General features: G+C 37.4%; 3 protein-coding genes across 5 annotated transcripts; 2 read left to right on the plus strand and 1 right to left on the minus strand.

Moving 5' to 3' along the window:
* The first annotated feature begins 1207 nt into the window (after positions 1-1207).
* Positions 1208-10744, plus strand: LOC140006037 (F-box/kelch-repeat protein At3g23880-like). 3 transcript variants are annotated; one of them, XM_072047614.1, is made up of 5 exons: positions 1208-2846; positions 4271-6501; positions 7449-7787; positions 8990-9556; positions 10417-10744. In XM_072047614.1, exons 1-2 carry the CDS (start codon positions 1973-1975, stop codon positions 4294-4296), a joined length of 900 nt encoding a protein of 299 aa, XP_071903715.1. In that variant the 5' UTR covers positions 1208-1972; the 3' UTR covers positions 4297-6501; positions 7449-7787; positions 8990-9556; positions 10417-10744. The 3 variants fall into 3 exon arrangements, with proteins under 3 accessions (XP_071903715.1, XP_071903713.1, XP_071903714.1); XM_072047612.1 differs by lacking the exon at positions 10417-10744 and having other exon boundaries at positions 1210-2846; positions 8990-9768; XM_072047613.1 differs by lacking the exons at positions 8990-9556; positions 10417-10744 and having other exon boundaries at positions 1210-2846; positions 7449-7791.
* LOC140005462 (F-box/kelch-repeat protein At3g23880-like) lies at positions 7498-9503 on the plus strand. Its single transcript, XM_072046456.1, has 2 exons — positions 7498-7565; positions 8267-9503. The coding sequence occupies exons 1-2, from the start codon at positions 7498-7500 to the stop codon at positions 9501-9503; spliced, it is 1305 nt and encodes a 434-aa protein (XP_071902557.1).
* A 3310-nt stretch (positions 10745-14054) lies between the features above and the next one.
* On the minus strand, positions 14055-18187 carry LOC140006038 (probable disease resistance RPP8-like protein 2). The gene is made up of 2 exons (XM_072047615.1): positions 15641-18187; positions 14055-15006 (listed from the first exon to the last, which is right to left on the minus strand). The coding sequence occupies exons 1-2, from the start codon at positions 18185-18187 to the stop codon at positions 14893-14895; spliced, it is 2661 nt and encodes an 886-aa protein (XP_071903716.1). The 3' UTR covers positions 14055-14892.
* Between the last annotated feature and the right edge of the window lie 1795 nt (positions 18188-19982).

A 19982-nucleotide genomic window follows, 5' to 3' on the forward strand; every position in this document is an offset into this window, starting at 1 on the left:
ATTTTATTAAACATAAAACTCAACAGGCTTTTCCAGCTAAGGCTAGTCCACTCCATTAACAATTCTATTAAAGTAAATATTGAGTTGCATGGCTGTAGTTGCTTCCCAGAGGAAATGGGGCAGGGAAGGTTACAGGTAATAATCATCCATAAAGGTTCATATTCATGATTTGGTTAAAAAAAAAAGTAAAGTCCAAACTATATTTTGTACATTGATTTCAACTTCATAAGTGGAATCAACAAAATTTTGTTCCATCATTACAGAATGTTAGAAATGAGTTACATTCTAAACAAAAAAAAAAAAAAAAGAGTTACATTTTAAACAAATGAAATAAGCCACTGGCCATTTGGTTAGGCCTGTCAACGGGTCGGGTCTAGACCCGGATCCGGACCGGATCCGTAAAATTATTGCGGGTATGGGTAGGGATTTAATTCCGTTTCCCGGATCCGGATCCGGATCCGTTTTGTCAAACAAAAAACGGGTCGGATACGGAATATAGTATTCCGACCCGTATTAGACCCGGATCCGGATATAAATGAATTAATAATTTAAAAAATATATATTTATCAATATAATTTGATTAGGGTGATGTATTTTAATAAAATTAATTTGATTTCTTTTCTTATTTGGTTTTTTATTTGCATTAGTTAGAAATTAGTTTACAAATATATTTTTTTCTCATTTTTATTAGAAATTATAAAATTTGGTAAATTTGTTCGGGTAGACCCGGATCCGGGACCCGCAGGATCCGGATCCGGAACATAGAATAAAAGACCCGTCGGGTAAACGGGTCGGATCCGGATCCGGCATAGTAATTCGGGTCCGGGTCCGGAATAATGAATTCTGGCCCGGACCCGGCCCGTTGACAGCCCTACATTTGGTCCAGTGGTCATCACCATCTTTGGTGATGCTGGACACAAACTTGTCACTTTACGTGGCTGGTTTTTTGTCCCCACGGGATAGCTCGAGCGGTCCGCTCCTCCTCCTTAGGATATGACAACCTTCCTGACCTGTCCAGGGTTCGAGTCCCGTTGTTAACGTGCTCGATGTGGAGTGGGACTTTCTCTCCCGGGTCGCAGGGGATTAGTCGGGCCCGGTAAGGATTGACCCGGACACCCTGTGTTGACAAAAAAAAAAACAAAAAAAGTTACATTCTAAACAAATGAAATTACATTCTAATCCAGCGGCGTGGTCCCGGTAAAAACGATCCAAGTCCGAGGTGCGACAGGACAAGGACGTCTTCTTATCATCCTTCTTGCACTGGACACAAACTTTTCAGCAACTGTTATTCATCCATTTCCATAGTTAGCTGGGGGGCACCTTCTTGGCTTCTTCCTTTTGCCCATTTTTCCAACTCCTGTAATTTCATTTCACAGCTGTCGAACTGTTATTTATCCATATCCGTAGTTAGATGGGTGGAACCTTCTTGGCTTCTTTCCTTTATCCATTTTCCCAACTTCTGTAATTTCATTTCAGTTGATCAATTCCAGTTGCAAGACTTTAACTCAGTTCTGATTCCAAAAAAAATTGTTCACTGTTTTATTAATTTGTTTCAAATTTCCATCTGGGACCTGATCACCGCTGACCAAGGAAGCCATGGCTGAATTATCCCCAGTTATTCCCCAAGAACTGATGACGGACATATTCTTACGGCTGCCTGTTAATATCCGTTGGAAAATTCAGGTGTGTTTCGAAGCCATGGCGCTCTCTACTCTCCGACCCACTATTTATCAAAGCCCACCTCAATCTCCATCTCCATGACCCTCAGAACTTCATCTTCATTTCATTTAAGGATTACAACGCCCTCCGTATAACCAATCTCGCCACCATAATTTCCACATCCTCTGACAGTTTCGACAACGCTGGCGTTTCAAGAAAGCTCCCCCTTTTAGAGAATTTGCTATATCCGAAAATTGTTGGTTCTTGCAATGGTTTGGTGCTAGTTTTAGAAGAAAGATTGAGAAGGAACTGGATGGTGCTATTTTTAGATGTAGGAATGGGAGGGGACTCGTTTCCCGACAAAGAGCAAGTACCAGGTCCTGATACCGCCTATTTGATCAATCCCACAACCATGGAGCTAGTGAAATTGCCAAACAGACCTTATTCCTGGGAGGCGTTGAATAACGGGGATGGTTTTGGTTACGATAGTTCTAATGATGATTACAAATTCGTGACCCTGTCGCGTAACCATGACCCTGTTGCCGAGCCTGCGAGTAGTTCTGATGCTTTTCTTGATGTTTTTAGTGTGAGGAGTAGAACTTGGCAGAGAATTGATGGTTTGCCTTATGATCTTCAAATTGGTCCTGGGGTCTGGCTCAATGGTGCTATACATTGGTTAGCACTTTTTGATGATTCACTCATTGTAGCTTTTGATTTGATTAGTGAGGAATTTAAGCCTTTGCCAGGGCCTAATACTACTATTCCTCCTCATCAGGGTGGAAGTTATCTTCGGACACGCAAGCTTGTAGTTTTAGGTGGATGTCTAGCAATGATGGTTGCGGACGACCAAGAGAACCTACCTAGTCATGAGATAGATATTTGGATGATGAAGGAGTACGGCGTTGGAGAATCTTGGACTAAATTTAGTGTTCCTATACCAGAAGGCGAGTCTTTCTGTCAACCTATTTGTCTACTAGGGGATGATAACGTTGTTTTGCGGTCGAGTAGTTGGAAATTTTATGTGCATAACTTGAGAGAGGGAAGTACGACGGTGGTTGCTGGCATTCAAGGTATTTTTGGAGATGTTGTGGGCTTTTCTGAGAGCCTTGTCTCACCTATCTCGCAGCAGTCAAACGGAGGGCAACACAACCCTGAGGGATCATTGCTGGAAGTTAATGCTACTGAAGGTAAAAGCTTACAAGTCTATTGTGTTATGTAACGTTCTTTTTTATCTTGTCTTCATTTCTTAGTGATTACATGCATGGCTATATTGTCATCTTTTGTCCTGCTTCAGAAAGGTTGGATATTGGTTTTCTTATATTGTTGAAGTTTCATGATGACAAATTTGTACTAGAAATTATTCAGTAATTGCTTATTTTATTGAAGCAAAGCTTTTGAAAAGAGGTGATTAATTTACAATTACAACAGCCGAAACAAACCCAACCACTCCGAAAGTGGTTGGCCACCAGAGCTCTCCTTGGATGTAGATCGACGGATCAAATCTAAAAATTCAGGATTTCCTGGAAATTTCATCAGCACTTGCACCCGACTAGTCCGGCAGTGGTTTAGTCTCCTTCGGATTCTCCCTTTGATCTTTGAGTCCTCCCCTTCCTCTAGTATAGAATAGGAGTGGGTGTAGAATAAAATTCATCGTGTCCGAAAAACAAAAAAAAAAAAGCCGAAACAGGTTCTTAAATTCATAGAAGTCAAAGGAATAGGAAATGAAATTGTGCTTCTTAAATGGTGGAACATTGAATTAGCATTAAATTATGCGCTCAGGGGTGAGTATGAGCATTTTGTGATAATGTCATTGCATAACATAAAGTGGGATTAGTGGATTCTTTCTGTGACTAGTGAGCAAAGCCGAATGATAACAGTTTGCTGCTTTGCAGATAAGGTAAAAAGAAATCTGACAAAAAGGACAGCATTGAATAGTTGTAGCTTTGTGTTAAATTATAACTTACATGCCTGCTTCCAGATTCATTATTCAGAAAAGCCATTCCACTTGGTTGCTTGCTTTTTGGTCTCCATCTATCATTTGTTCTTTTGCAGCTATAATTACAGAAAGGATCTGTTTTGATAATTTGGCCTCTTCATTATCAGTTACTAGATCTGCTAAAAAGCTCCTAGTTTAAATTTAGCACCATGCAATTGTACTGTGAAGGTGCATCCTTGAACCAAGTTCCAATTTGCTCTAGATTGGGTGGATGTTTTTTCTTCAGTAGTGTCATCCTATAACCTGACAAAATGATGTGAACCTGAGAGATGTTTTTACATTGCATAAATACAGAATCAGCAAACTTTGATGGAAGATTGACATTATTCTTACATTTGAACTGATCTTATGTGCCTGATGCGATTCATGTGCTCTCAGCTGATTCATGATTTCAATTACCATCATTGTGTGCTGACACATTAATTTTTTCCATGCCATTCCTTAGATGCTTATATGGTAACGGCAAAACATACATTTTGATGTTTCAGCTCTCTTCTTTGCAATGTTATGTGTAACATTCTGTAACCTTTTTATATGGAAGCTGCCAAGAATTTATACTTTGAAATAGCTGTTACTTCTTTCCCCAGAGTAATAGGTTCCTTGATAAAATTTCAGATGCGAAGATATGCAGCATTTTATGACTTCAACCTTGGAGTGGTACGATCTGATAACAAATCATCACAGAGGTTGCTTTGGTGCTGCTGCATTGGTTAATCACATCTTATGCTGACACGCTATGAAATAAATAGAGCTACAAAGCATTTGAATGCATTAATGCACATATTCCCATATGGAGATTCACTATGCATATGATTTTCAGTGGAAGAAGAAGCTTTACTCGCTTACGTTATACATAAATTTTTATGGTAATATCTACTGTTAGTATGTAAAAGTATGCATGAGAATAAATCCCACTTAAGTATACTTCATTTCCTTTCATGGTATAAAAATTGCAAGCTCTCAAACCCAACCTCGCCAGTTCAGGCTTGTAGCTTTAAGACTTGCTTAAAGATTGTTTTTCACCTGAAGATGGAACGCTAGCTGCCTTGTAAGGGAGGAATGTGAATTGCTGCCTTGTAGCGATGGTGGTTTGAGGATGAAAGAAGAAAAAACTTTATGTGTTTTTGAATATTTTTTAGTATGTAGTTTAAAACTTTGGAGTGTTTTTTTTTTTTTTTTTGGAAATTACTGTAAACAAGATTGTAAAAAACTTTTCTAATAAAAACAAGTCTAAAAAACATGCTTTCAAGCAGACCCAATTTTAACTTGAATAGATAGGTTTCATTATATTTTGAGATATTTTTTTTGTGTTTATTAAAAAATTATGCTAACAATATATATTGTTTGAGTACTAGATTATTTGAAATAATTGTTGTAATACTTTTGTGTAATATGATGTATGTGAAATAAAAAAATAATTAAAAAAATATATTTGTAGTGCAAGCAAATAATTTTTTAACAAATAAGTGCTACACAAATAATTATTATCTTGCTAAAAAAAAATCTTGCTCAGAAAAAAAAAGGATTATTAGAGGCAATCTCAAAATAAGTGCGCCGCTTTGTCCTGTCTGCCACCACCAGAGCCACCATTACCTCCACCAGCAGTCCACCACCGTCCCCATCTGCAAGTCAGTACATAACTAGAGTACGATAATCCATGTCCCTAAAGAAACTCCATCAATCTCAAATGCCGGTGGCCAAGGCGGCCTTAGCCCCAAATATTCCCCAAGAACTCACAGTCGACATACTCTTACGTCTTCCGGCGAAATCCATCGGTAAATTCAGGTGCGTCTCGAAGCCATGGCGATCTCTACTCTCCGACCCACTATTCATCACAGCCCACCTCACTCTTCATCGCCATTACACCCAAAAACTCATCTTCTTTTCTACTTCCCCCGTTCCTCCCTCTTCACGCAGCATCTACACCCTAACCTTCACCACCGCTGACAAGCCTGGTTCCGAAGCCGTTTTGCAAAAGCTCAACCTTTCAGAGAACATTTTAGAGAACCCATCTTCGAAGTACGCCTCAATTGTTGGTTCTTGCAACGGGTTGGTGTTGGTGTTAGGATTCAGAATGCAGATAGGCTTCCGGGATACCATGTATTTGATAAACCCCACGACCATGGAGGTAGTGAAATTGCCCGCTAGCCCTTTGGTTCGGGAGGCTGTTCTAATTGGGGGTGCTTTGGGTTATGATAGTTCTAATGATGATTACAAGATCGTTACTGTCTCGTGTGATGAACCCACGAGGAATGAAACTTCTGTTGATGTTTTTAGTTTGAGGAGTGGATCGTGGAAGAGAATTAATAGTTTGCCTTATCATCTTGATTTTCGTTCTTGGGTTTTCTTGAATGGTGCTATACATTGGTTGGCTTGCTCTGATTCTGGAGATCATTCAGTAATAGCTTTTGATTTGACTTGCGAGAAATTTAATCCAGTGCCAATTCCTAGAGGTGAATTTGATCCTCTTAAGCTTGTAGATTTAGGTGGATGTCTTGCAATGCTTGTGAAGCAAACATTTCATCAGATGGATATTTGGGTGATGCAGGAGTATGGCATTGGACAATCGTGGACTAAGTTTAGTGTTGCTACACCTAACTACTTTTATTTCAATGATGTTGTTTGCCTATTGGGGGATGATAATGTTGTTTTGAATGTTAAGGAACAGAAATTGGTTGTGCATAACTTGACAGAGAACACTAGGAGGGATATGGTGGTTACCGGCATTGGAGGTCACTTGAGATACCTTATTGGCTTTTCTGAGAGCCTTGTGTCGCCTATTTACTACTGTCAGAATTGGAGAGCAACATAATCTTGAGGGTTGACGGTGCAAAATCGATTATAAGGTAAAAGCTTGCAAGCCTGTTGAACCGTGTGTTAATCTTATTTCGGTTGTCATTGAATTGTTGTGGTTAGATGGATGACTATATGAGTTTAAAAAAGATTTGATAATGGTTTTGTTATACTTTTGTTGATGTTTCAATCATTGACAAGTTTGTACCTCGGTGATTTTGTTGAACAAAAACATTCTGAAATATGAAATTTGACTTAGAAGAGTCAAAAGACGTTCTATTATTGATTGAAGTCAAAGAAATTGGAAATGAAATTGCTTCTTCATTGGGACAGCATTGTAGTGTCATTGTATAGTGTATGAAGTGGGGCTGCTGGAACCTCTTTGTGGCTAGTGTCAAGTACGAAAGCTGAATTCTAACACTTGCTACTTTGTAGACAAAGGGGTAAAAGAAAGCTAAAATGACTTGTGGATAGTGTTCAGCTATTGTAGGTTCTGTTCTCAAGCTCACAGTTCTAAAGAGTTAATCTCCTTGGTATTTCTGAATGATATTTGGTGTCCCTGCGTGTTTTTTTTATATATAGATTGTGGCTATAGTTATAGAATGGATCTATTTTAACTGATTGCCCTCTTCTGTATTAGTCAATGGATTTGCTAGATAAAAGCTACTGCTTTGGATAGGTCTTTTAGCACCTCGTAGGATGCAATCGAACTGTTAAGTTGCATCCTTGAAATTAAATTCCAAATTGCCCTATAGATTGAGCGGATGTTTTTCTTTCATCCGTGGTATCCCATGACCTGACAATAAGATGTGAACAAGCAGGAAGTTTTTGCCTCCCGTAATTCAAAATCTGCATATTTTGAGGTTGAGTAACTGAATGGAAGTTTGACAGTATTTTCTTACATTTGAACTGATTTTATGTGCTGATCGGCTGATGTGAATGCAACTGATTCATGATTTCAATTATCATGGTTGTGTACTGAAACTCACAATTTTGCCAGGCCATTTCTTAGACACATACACTGGTATAATGCCATCTCTCACTTCAAGATGGAGCAACATACAGTAGATGTTGGTTTTCACCTGAAGAGGACGCTCACTGCCTTCAAGGGAGGAATGTAGACTGCTTTTTGTTGTGCGTACCATTGTCTGCACCCCTTGTTAGTAGCCCTCGAGTGCAAATATTATTGTGTATTGCTCGTTTGATTGAGTTGTATAGAGCAAAAGCAAAGTGGTCAATATTTTCACATCATACTGTGCAAAAGTCTTTGAGAACTTTGGTTGACAAATAATCCTCCACCTTTGACCTGTCGTGCTTGTATCAAAATGTGAATTGAAAGGTAAGCATAGAAGCAATTTTGTTCTTTTTTATCATGTTACATGATACAAATGGTCATTAAGAAAATAGAAACTTATTGGCTGTTGGGGTAACTAATAATCGAGGGAACCAGACTATTGAGCTGCTAAGTTTATAAAAAGAGCATTACTCATACTAAACTTTTTTCCTCTCCTAAAATTATGCTTTCAATTCACTTCTAATAGCTTTTACAATGCCAGTTTGGGCCACATGAAAAGATAAAAGATACTGCATGTGTTTGGGTTGAGTTTTATTTGCAAAACATTTTTTGGTTGCATCGCATGTACTTTTTAACAATTTTTTTATCTTTTTAATCGCTTTTTTTACTTATATATATTACATTATAAAAAATGTTATAGTATTTTTTTAAATTTTATTTCAAATAATCTCCTATTCAAAAAAAAAAAAAAAAAAAAAGAATTTCAGCTCCTGTGCCCCCTGCTGTGTGCCGACATTCAATAGGAGTTGCACCTATGTTTTTGAGCCTATCGTATTCGCCAATTCTCGAAACAACGCCACCACCTCCCTCAACCACCAGCGTCCATCTCCCCCATCTGCAAAGTCTATGTCCCTGAATCAGTTGGATGGATCCCAGCTGCCGGTGTCGACGGCAGACCTAGCCCCAAATATTCCCCAAGAACTCATTATCGACATACTCTTGCGCCTCCCCGCAAGATCCGTCGGCAAATTCAGGTGCGTTTCGAAGCCATGGCGTTCTCTTCTCTCCGACCCACTGTTCATCAAAGCTCACCTCACTCTCCACCACCATCAACCCCAGAAATATATCCTTATTTCTTCTTCCCCTCCCATCGAAAAATCAACTCTGTCCACCCTAACTTTCACCCCTACTGGCAGCGCTGACCACGATGGCGTTTTAAAAAGGCTCACACTTCTAGAAAACCAATTGACTGACGCCGATATTGTTGGTTCTTGCAATGGGTTGGTCTTAGTTTCAGAATTCAAGATCAAACATCCCTTTAGACGGCTAAGTAACCTTGATTTTATGTACTACTTGATAAACCCCACAACCATGGAGCTCGTGGAATTACCCGCGAACCCTTTGGCTCCGGTGGCTCTTCCAATTGGGGGTGCTTTCGGTTATGATAGGTCTAGTGATGACTATAAAGTCGTCACGTTATCGAATTGTGAACGGATTACTAATGATGTTCATCTCGATGTTTTTAGTCTGAGGAGCGGAACTTGGAGGAGAATTGACGTTTTGCGTTATCGTCTTCATTTTCTTTCTGGGGTGTTTCTGAATGGTGCTATACATTGGTTGGTGAAGTCTGATGTTTCACTAATTTTAGCTTTCGATTTGAGTTGCGAGGAATTAAAGCTCCTGCCACTGCCTTCTTCTCGTCCAGAAAACTGTTTGTTCTCTCGTATTGCAGTTCTTGACGGATGTCTAACAATGGTTGCAACTATGGGTTATTGTATTGATGTTTGGATGATGAAGGGGTATGGTGTTGAAGAATCTTGGACCAAGTTTAGTGTTACTACACAAAACTATGCGGCTCTTCCTTTACCTATTTGCCTGCTGGGGGATGATGATCTTGTTTTGTATGTGAATCAGAAACTCGTTGTGCATAGTTTGACAGGAGAAACTAGGAGGGATATGTTATTTGCTGGAGATAAGTTTAGAGATGTTAAGGCCTTTTGCGAAAGTCTTGTCTCGCCTATTTGCTATTGTCAGAAATGAAGGCCAACAGAACCTTGGGGTTTGACGGTTGGAAATCTATGCATGCTTATTTGGTAAAAGCCTATTCAATTATGTGTTAATCTTATTTAAATAGTCATTAAATCTTAGTGGTTAGATGGTTGGCTATATAGCTACCCAGTTTCCTGTTGGAAAAATACTTTTGTGAAAGTTACAATGATTGACAAGTTTGTACTAGATGTGATGTAATACTTGCTGATTGTATTGTACCAAAGTACCGGAGGCCAAAATTTCGCCCTGGAATTCAGTTCCTTCTCTTGAAGATAAGTCATGATAAGCCCCTTTTGTCATCTTTACAAATCTCACAAAACCCCTGTGATATCTGTCCACGCAAGACAGATTCTGAAACTTTGGAGCGTTTCATATGGGAATGTCTGAGCAGACAACTAGTTTGGGGAAATGTTTCTTCACATAGAACACATCAAAAGGACTTTCCTGTATTCAGGATGAGTAAAGGTTTTTTAACTAATACCTTTCATGTCTATACTCTCTGTAGTATTCAGCTTGCCAAGAATAATTTTATCTTCAGAGGCTAACTGTTTGATTCCACAACAATTTTAGCATAGCAAGGTGGTGGTACAACAATTGTGACTCATCACATGCCTTATTATATCTCACTTTCCCTGCACATCAAAATTTTCACTGGTGTCCTCTCATGGGCTGGCTAACTTTAAATGTTGATGGTGGTTCTCTACCAAACCAGAATGCTGATATTAGAGGGCTATTCAGGAATCATTGTGGTGATTTGTTCTTGCTTTTGCAATGAATATTGGTGTTAATTCTAATATGGTAGCAGAACTACGTGCTTTAAGGTTGGGGCAAGAATTACAGTGTCTCAAAATATTTATAATGTTTTAATTGAATCTGACTAAGAAATTTTGGTTGATTGCATCAGGGAGAAACAAAACTGCTAGCTGAGGCCATTAATATTGGACTGCCAAAGTTTGATGGAGGAAATTGACAACTGTAGTATCTCTTTCTTAATTCTTATTAGAGGAATGTAATCATGGTGCTGAGGTTTTGTCTAAACATGCTTTGTCATTAGAACTATCTCTAGGTTGTGTGTTTTTCTAGTTTCCTTTCTACCGTTTCTTTTGACTGCACTCAGGCAGGACTTGTGTATGCTTTTGTAAAGGAGGAAGGTTATCTAAGGTAAGAACCTTAATGTGGTGTATATACACCTCTTTAGTGATTTGCAAAAAATTAAAGGTTGATATTTGATCTGGAAGAGCCCAAACAAGTTCCTATATTGACTGAGGTTGAAAGACATTGGAACCGGAATTGTACTTCTTGAATGGGATAACATGCAGTGTGATTGCATGGCGTACAAAATGAGGTTGCTGGAGTGTCGAGTAAGCAAAGCTGAATGCTAACACTTGCTGCTTTGCAGACAAAGTGAAAAACAAAACTAAAAGACTTGTGGTGAAATTGTTCCTTTTTCTTGAATAGTAACTTTGGTCATGCCTGTTCTCGAATTCATTGTTCTGAACTGTCATGCTACTCATATTTCTGCATGCCTTTTGGTCTCCCTCCATTTTTTCCTGGAAAATTTTCCCGACTGTAGTTGCAGATAAGATCTGTTTTCATAGATGCCCTCTGTTGTGTATCAGTTACGAGATTTGGTAGATAAAAGCTACTGGTTTAAATTAAGTCCTTGAGTACCATGTACATGCAATTGTACTCTGAAGGTGCATGTCTGAACCAAGTTCCAACCGCTCTAGATCGAGTAGATGTTTTTCCTTCTTCCATGTTATCCAATGACCTGACAATGAGATCTGAGCAAGAGGGATGCTCTTGTCTTGCAAATAACAAAATCTGCACATTTTCAGGTCAAGTCGATGGAGGTTTGACATTCCTTTTTAGGATATGAACTGATTTTTTGTGCTGATCAGCTGCTATGCAAGCTGTACTGGCTCATGATTTGAATTAGCCTGCCAATCCTTTTGGACTTTGTGATGGCATTACTTACCATTAGACTGGTTGTGTGCTGAATTAGCGTGGTTGCATATTGGCATTTCTCACGTTAAGAGATGAAGAAATATAAATTAAAATGCTTTAGCCCTGTATTTTATGGTGTTGTTCATTACATGTTGCTATCTTTTAGGGCATTACCTTTAAGGATTTATACTTGAAATCTGTTTTTCACTGCTTTCTACTGCTTAATATGGTTCTGTTTTTTACTTCTTTCTGCCCTGTTAAGTGTACAGCATTATCCTTAATGACTGCATTGTCCTAATTACCAATATGACAACTAAACCCTTATCACTTAATGACTTTCACTTATAACTTTTTACAATTCCAAAATTATCATTTCATTCACTAAAAACAATTTGCCATAACACTATTCTTTCAATTATTTTCCTAATTCTTTTTATATTCATCACATGTTTTTTTTTTTTTTAATAATTTGTATTGCATTAAGTATATTTAAACAATAATAAATTCATGAAACCTATCAAGTTAGGTAATAGAGTTAGAGTTCATGTCTACTTCAAAACTGTTACTCCACAACTAATTCAACATAATAGATATGCACCCTATAAAAGAAACTGAAAATGCAAAAGAAACATCCAATGATCCATAAATTTGCATAATGTTTAATTAGCTCCCAAAATCTCCAATGGAGTTACATATAAGTGCTGAAATATTAGCAATTTTTGCAAGGAACATGAATAGTACTATAATAATTTCGATTGTTATATATTTAAAAAAAACAAAAATTAAGATAAGAAAAGGAGGGAAAAAAAATTAAAAATACACATTAAACATCCTATAGGCCCAAGAGTTTTCTGTTGAAAACATGTAGAAGACGAGATAATTGTAAAATTGGTTAAAGAACAAAATGCTAAGCAGATTGCTCGTAGTGTATGCAAGCATAAATTTGGAATTGCAAAAGGTTAGAAGAAAACCATTAAAAGTAAAGGGCTTTAATGTCATTTTGATCTTTAGGGTGTGGGTCTAAGATGTGAGGCTGTGGATTTAGCCCCTCTCTAAATTAAAAGGTAAACATCAAAGAATTAATTTCTTTTTTTGTCATATCACACTATAGAAAATAGTCATCACAGCTTGTCAGGGGAACTAAGACAAGTCACTGAAAATCAAAATATTTCTAATGGTAAATCTTAAAACTTTTTTTTTACCTTTGAAAATCAATTCAACAAGTCAGAAAATCCACATTTTTGTTTTCAATACATTTCTAGTGGTTTTCACAACATTAATTAATTTGGACTGCATGGTGATATAAAATGGCTACCATTTATGGTTTTCCGTTGAACTTATGAGAGCCAAGTGTAGATTTTAAAACCATAAATATTTTTTTTATTATGGTGCTTAAAATACAACTGGATTATTCGTAATTTTCCTAAACTCCAAGAAATTTTTTTCGTTATAATTTTCTCTTAAGGTAATGGATAACTTTTTTTTCCCGTTGACATTCATTAATTTTCTGGGCGTTCGTCTGAATTATACAACAATGAGCCCCAAAAATTATGAGGACCTATCCAGCAGAGACAATGTTAGTACTGTATTAATAGCTTAGCTTAATATTACTAATTCTTCACTGATACTTTGAAATAATTAATTTGTGAGGCTTACAATTCTTAATTTTTTGATGGCTCTTAAATTTGAAGCTATCAACTTCTCTTCCCTATTCAAAAGTTTGACCAGCCAATCAAGTAGGCCATCATTTAATAAATTTGCTAACTTATTTTATTCATGACTTCAGATGTTATTGCACGCACTAATTTAAAGGTAGAAATATATTTATTATTTCTATTTTAGTCAACACCATTTGAATTTCAAGATTCAGGCCCTTTAGTTAAAGATATTATGAACTGGATAAATTGTTGTTTAAACAAATTTTAATTAAGAATGAAGCGCAGTCTAGTTGGTAAAACATTTTACCCGTAACCAATAGGCCACAGGTTGAAGTAATCAAGGAGATAAATAGGGAACAACTATTATTTTGTTTAGATTGGAGTGTAAAAAAGGGCAAAAAAAGAACGCGTTTTGACTAAAAATACTAGAAAAGATAACATTTGACCAAAAAAAAAAAAAGAGGATAAACTATCTAAAAGTCTACTGGCACAAAAAACAAAATATGCACATAGAAGTCACACACCAACACGTGGTTTTTTTGTCCTTTTTTTTATATATTTTCTGAATTTAGGGGCATATTTGATTGTTTAGAAATTTCTCGTCTTTCAATAGATAAGTTGTTATTTCGTTGATACTGCATATTATATTAATACTCATCTAATTAGCAACACAAAATCTAATTTTGTCTAGTTTGTCAATAAAGTACAAACTGATTCTTGACCATTGACTAGAACTTTTGGAACTGTACAAAATCACTAGGAAAAAAGAAGTCCAAATCGAAGAGCCATCTCTCACACAAAAATGTTGAACACCACATAGGAACCCTCAATATAAAATATGGATGGTTTATACTAGTTTGTCGCAGAAATTCTTTTAGTTATGTGAGGATGAATCTGTTTCACTGATTCCGTTTCCCAAAAGAATAAACAAGAAATATTCTGCAACAAAAGCAGCAATTGATTGCATGCCCAAAGATTTCATATAAACAGAGCGATACTAATCAATCTATGCATATACAACAACCTTTTTTCTTTGGGATGGTAAAACAGAAAAGAATCTGTATAAAACATAGTTGAGGTACAAGATTTTTGAAAAGATAAAATTAATTATGGAGAATGCATAAAAACCGTTAGGTCCTGGAGTCGAACCTCCGCAGCAACATCAGTTCGCCGTGCATTTAACGTGCTAGGTCCGGTTGGGGCGCTGGGCCGGGCCGAAGTGGGGATTAGTCGGGCCGCCTTTACGGACTTGACCCGAACACCCCACTCCGTCGACAAAAAAAAAAAAAAAAAAAAGAGTAGTTAATGAATACTCGTTAAAAAAATTGAACAGACAAATAGCAATCAAGGTACTCAGTTCACTTTCATTAATAACACCCGAGTTTAATTTATCTGGGCATCTACGACATTTTTAAAAAAATAATAATTAATTTTTTTTATTTGTATTATAAACACATTTTTTGATTATTTTTTATTTTTTATAATTACTTTTTTTATTTCACATGCGTTACAACTAATTTTAGTAGTCACACTTTACCCCCTTCAAACATAAATATATGCAATTTACCCCATATGAAAACTAGTCAAAAAGTTAAAAGCACAATAAAAGTGAGCAATTACATCATTGTCTTTAGGAACGAGGCAATCTCACAAAATGACTTGGACTCGGAGGAACCTCAACCTACAGAAGATTGTGGAGGAAGCAAAAGGTTCATACAAGAGCTAAAGCCATCCCCGCAAGAAAGTTGCCAGAAGTGCTGCGCTACATTGGACGGCTAGAGCCTCCCAATAGGTTGGAAGAAACTAATGACGTCGACGGGGCTGCAGCTGGGAATCCAAGGCTGCTGGGTGGGAGGATTCTCAGCAAACATTGGATTCAGCCACCAACACTGAAACAGAGCTGTGGGCATTAATTTACGGGATGGAATTTGCATGGAAGACAGGGGAAAGAAACTAACAGCTGAATCAGACTCAAAAGTGAGCATACAACTGTTAAAGGAAGCCTCCACTAACACAAGAAAAAAAAAAATTGGTGTATAAGAATTATTATAAATGCCTTTCGTAATAAATAGACTGCACTTGTGCCCGTATTCAGGGGCCGCTCACTAGAGAGAATAATAAATAAATGAGAGTATAAAGGTAAAAGTACACAGATTTGTACAGAAGATTATTTGAAATAATTACTATAGTACTTTTTATGATATAATATATGTAAGATAAAAAGATGACTAAGAAAATGAAAAGGTGTGATAGAAATTGTATTTGTGATGCAAGTAAATAATTTTTTTTGTCAAATCATGGCTCAAAAAATATATTTTGAGGATATACAAATACCATTCTATATTTTGAGGATATTTTTATCAAAATATATCCATTCTATGCGCGAAATACAAATACCAACTTCTTTCCTTCTGCGAGTCAAAATATTCTGAGGTTAGGGACACTGGATACCAGGTCCGCATCAAGCCTACTGATGAAATCTTTCGGCATGTCCACAAGCTCAAGCGCATCAAGACTAGATACCTGCTTCAGCTCTTCCGGCAACTTCCGTAATCTGCTGCAGCTCCTGATTCTCAGGCACCGGAGCTGTGGCAATGCACCTTTCTCCACCTTTATTTCATCCAAAGCACATAGGCGGCTGAGCTCAAGGAATTTCAATTGGTGAAACCCGTGCCTAGAAATGACCACATGGTGTGGTCCAAAATATGTAGCTTTCATTTTTAGGAACGACAGCTGTCCCAACTTCTCCAGTACTGGCATTGGGTCATCCATGAGATACGTGGATCTCAAAGACAAGCGAGAGAGATTTGGAGGGAAATCAGGAGGCAGCATTCTCAAATCCAGCCCGACTAGCTCAAGCTCTGTTACATGATGGAGGCAAGAAAGTCCAGCTAGAGATTGTGGCCACTTTATTCCTACTACAGGACGATAAAGATGTAGCGTCTTTAGGTTTCCAACCTCAGATAAATGCATGCAGAGTTTGTCTATCTCTGACTTGTCATCCACTACAATCTCCAGTTTCTGAAGACTTGTCAAAGTTATCATGTTATTATGCATGACGTCCTCAAAGCGTATGCCTGACAGAGTCTGGAGATTCCTCAATCCTTCAATCTTAAGAGGCACATCACATACCATCCAATACGCATATAGATGCCGTAAACTTTCAAGCTTCCAAATGAAATTTGAAACTTTCACTGGTAATCGATATTCAGAGTTCCGTATGTCAAGAGTTTGTAGGTATCGCAAGCAACCGACGGAATGAGGGAGCCTGCTAATGTATGTGCCTCTTAAATTGAGGTACCTTAGAAGCCTGACTTCACGAATTCCTTTTGGCAAATTAAAGTACATATTAACATTCTCAAGGTCTAGTATCCTCAGCTTTCTGAAACTTTTGAAGATAAGACTAATGTTTTTCCTGTGACAGCGGACATTGAAAAAAAGCAGAGACCGGAGAGGAGGGGTCGAAGACCCAAAATAATTTTTATCCAGAGGGAGACTATGAACAGCAAGGTACCTGGATTTGGCTGATATTTCATCATCTCTGGTGTCATGGATCTGAAAAAAATTTTCATCCTCTGCCTTTCTGATTGCAAGCTCTCGCAGCAAATCATGGACTCTGCAGCTTCTAATCCTCTCATCAACAGTCGTTTCTGCCACTTGGACCATATTCCTGCTACAAAGTTGTTCTACATCATATGCTGCAGTTTCCTCCAAATTTTTTGCATCTCTTTTCTGGATTATTCCCTCTGCAACCCACATACGGATCAACTTGCGCACAGAAATCACGTGGTCTTCTGGAAACAAACCCAAATACGAAAAGCAAAATTTCAGTTTGGGAGAAAGGTCTGCATAACTTAATTCCAGAATTGCTAATACCCCACTCTGGCTCCTTGACAGGTATGTGCTGAAGTTGTTGAGAACTTTCTCCCATTCACTCTTCAACTTTTTCTTTGCCACTAGCAGCCCACCTATAACCGTGATGGCCAGCGGCAGACCATCACATCTTCTTGTAATCTCTCTGCCTACTTCTTCCAAATCCGGAGGACACCCAGCATTAGCTCCATGGCCTAAGGCCATTTTGAGAAACAACTGCCAGCTGTCTTCCTGCCCCAAAGTTTTCAACTCACACGGGTGGCTAAGAGCATCTGCGTGTTGGGCAACCTCCAGATTGCGACTTGTAAGTAGCAGTCTACTTGATGCATTAACATCAGGAAAGGCCCCAGCAAGACAATCCCACGCTTCTTCCTTCCATACATCATCAAGCACCACAAGATAACGCTTGTCTTGTAGATCTTGACGGAGCCTTTCTTCCAAGTCCTGCTCCTGCATCTTTTCCAACATGTCAAGTAGCTCATTAGTTATCGGATTTAATTGCTTTATGATTGTCCTCAGCGTCTCTTTGTGATTGTAGCTTGAAGAGACGCAGACCCAAGCACGGCAATCGAATCTTGTCCTGACATCAGCATGGTTATAAACTTTTTTGGCTAGAGTTGTCTTACCAGCACCTCCCATGCCGACGATTGAAACCAGACGGCGGTTTTTGTCCTCTTTCAAAAGTTCTGCCACCAGGGATTTTGTTTTCTCCTCGAAGCCCACTATATCCTTGTCCTCAACCGATCGCCGGATCCGTTGAAGCTCTTCTCCATGTGTACTCGTCCCCTCTCCAAGATTTTTTATACCGTATTTGTCACGGCTCGTCTCCATGTCATTGAGCCTCATCTGTAAGGATTTAATCTCTTTGCCTATCTTGTAGCGGTTCACAATTTTCAAGGGATAATACGTCAATTTGGTGACGAGTCCCTTGTCCTTTGTGAAGAACTCAACTTTGCTGGCAAAGATCTCAATGACATCCTCCGCATCGTAGGCAGCAGCTCTGACTAAAGAAACCCAGTTGCGGATCCTCGCATCTTCATCTTGCCTCTGTTCTGCATCCTTCAGGAAACACCGCATCCAGACCAGATCATCTTTGAGTTTCTCAACTTGTCGTTCAACATCTTTCAGAAAAACAGAATTTTTATTCAGCAGATCAACAATTCTCCCAATGACAAGAGAGATAACAGGGTCAGCCATCTTGGTTAAGCCGGAAGCGAGCTTTGCTTTCAACAAGCTGTTGTTTTAACTGATCTCAGAAGAGAGGTTGGATTCTCGTGGTTCATTTTCTCTTCCAGTTTTATCCTTAATTCTTCATTGACTGGTGCAAGAGCAATTATTTTAGTCAAAAACAAAGCAGTTCGATTCACATGGTGGAATGGAAGGCGGAATTGTTTTGATACGCGGATTTGACTTCAACTACAGACTACTCTGCGACTAAATACATTAACTTCTCTTCCTTATTATGCAAGTGTTCCTTAATAAATTAACTACACAAGTCATGACCAAGACACTTTTACAGGTCCGCGGTTTTGCATTCTATAGTAAAGTCTTGGTAGGCCATAACCTACCAAGACACTTTTATAGGTGGAAAAAGGAAAAAAGAACAAAATAGTACAAGATTCCTCTCTTATCAAGTCAATTTCCCGTCATTTACCTCTGCTTTCTCTTTTTGGAGCAGAGTGGAAAACTGACATTGGCGAAATATATGATGGCTTGTAGTGTCTGTAGTGACAATAATGTAATATCTCACAAGACCCCTTTGCAGTACATTGGCATAAAATATGCCACGTAACCACGACACCTTAACATCCACAATTAACTATATATTAGCACTGATAATAAATCCCTTACCTTTTGGCCAAAAATATTTTTTTATCACGTTTTAAAAACGAAGCAAATTAATCCAGATTGGCAATTTAATATAGATTTTAGATATAAAATTGGAAGGTCACTATAAAAAGACATTAAGTCACTGTAAAAAGGAAAAAAGTTAAAAATTATAACATACTACCTAGAAAAAGTTAAAATTTTTTGAGACAATCACATTGGTCAACATAAAAAGGAAAAAACCCCCTAAGTTACAAAATTTTATAATTCAAAAATTGTTTAAACTTTTTTGAGTGAAGGGTTTGTTTTTGATGTTATAACTTTTAAATTTTTCTTCTTTTTTAGAGAGAATGGTTTGTTTTTGATGTTGTAATTTTAATTTTTTCTTTTGATGTTAATTTAATATCACTTTTTGAAAAAAAAAATTTTAAGAGAGAAGGTTTTTTTTATGTTGTAATTTTAATCTTTTTCCTTTTTCTATTGACTTAATATCGTATACATATCAGATATAGTTAGATTTGATTAAAGTTAAACTGATGTTTCAATTTTACCCTTGAAATCTATATCAGGATATCATTCTGGGATTAATTTGCTTCCTTTTTAAAATGTGAGGGACTAATTTATTTTATTTTAAAAATAAAGAAAAAAAGTTTTGTTTCCTAAAATGTAAGGGATGAAGCATATCTTTTCTTTTCTTTTTTTTTTTTGGTGAGAAATCCTTTTACACAAGAGAGGGATACTGCCCTAATCTGTATGGTTTACTGTCTGTATGTCTTGTAATAACACCAGCTCCCTCACCCCCACTTCCCTCCAAGGTTAAGGATATTCTCACTGTCCAAGATATTTTGTGCTGAATACATTGTTATAACAAACACATGATTTTCATTTTATATTTATTTTTCAAGTATTGTTATTGTTTATATCCTCAAATTTTTGTTATACCTTAGACTATTGTTAGCATTAGAAATTGAGAAAAATGCCAAAACAGTTGCTATGCATTTCTATAAAATTTCCCATTTTATAAAGCAATTCTTACTTTTCGTAAAACCCATGATTTTTGGCACCGGTTTTATTATTTTATTTTCCCAATTAATTAAAAAGATAAAATTACTAGGTAAAAGAAAAAAAATAAAAATAAAATAACTGTAGGATGGGATAAAGGTTC

The sequence above is a fragment of the Coffea arabica genome, chromosome 4e (genome assembly GCF_036785885.1).
Source record: "Coffea arabica cultivar ET-39 chromosome 4e, Coffea Arabica ET-39 HiFi, whole genome shotgun sequence".
Classification (NCBI taxonomy): Eukaryota; Viridiplantae; Streptophyta; class Magnoliopsida; order Gentianales; family Rubiaceae; genus Coffea; species Coffea arabica.

Coding starts and splice junctions, on each gene's coding strand:
- LOC140006037 (XM_072047612.1), top strand. CDS start 5,313: ATGTCCCTAAAGAAACTCCATCAATCTCAAATGCCGGTGGCCAAGGCG.
- LOC140005462 (XM_072046456.1), top strand. CDS start 7,498: ATGGAGCAACATACAGTAGATGTTGGTTTTCACCTGAAGAGGACGCTC. Junction 7,566..8,266: donor ACTGCCTTCAAGGGAGGAAT/GTAGACTGCTTT, acceptor GACATTCAATAG/GAGTTGCACCTATGTTTTTG.
- LOC140006038 (XM_072047615.1), bottom strand. CDS start 18,187: ATGGCTGACCCTGTTATCTCTCTTGTCATTGGGAGAATTGTTGATCTG. Junction 15,007..15,640: donor TGCCGGAAGAGCTGAAGCAG/GTATCTAGTCTT, acceptor GCTCTGTTTCAG/TGTTGGTGGCTGAATCCAAT.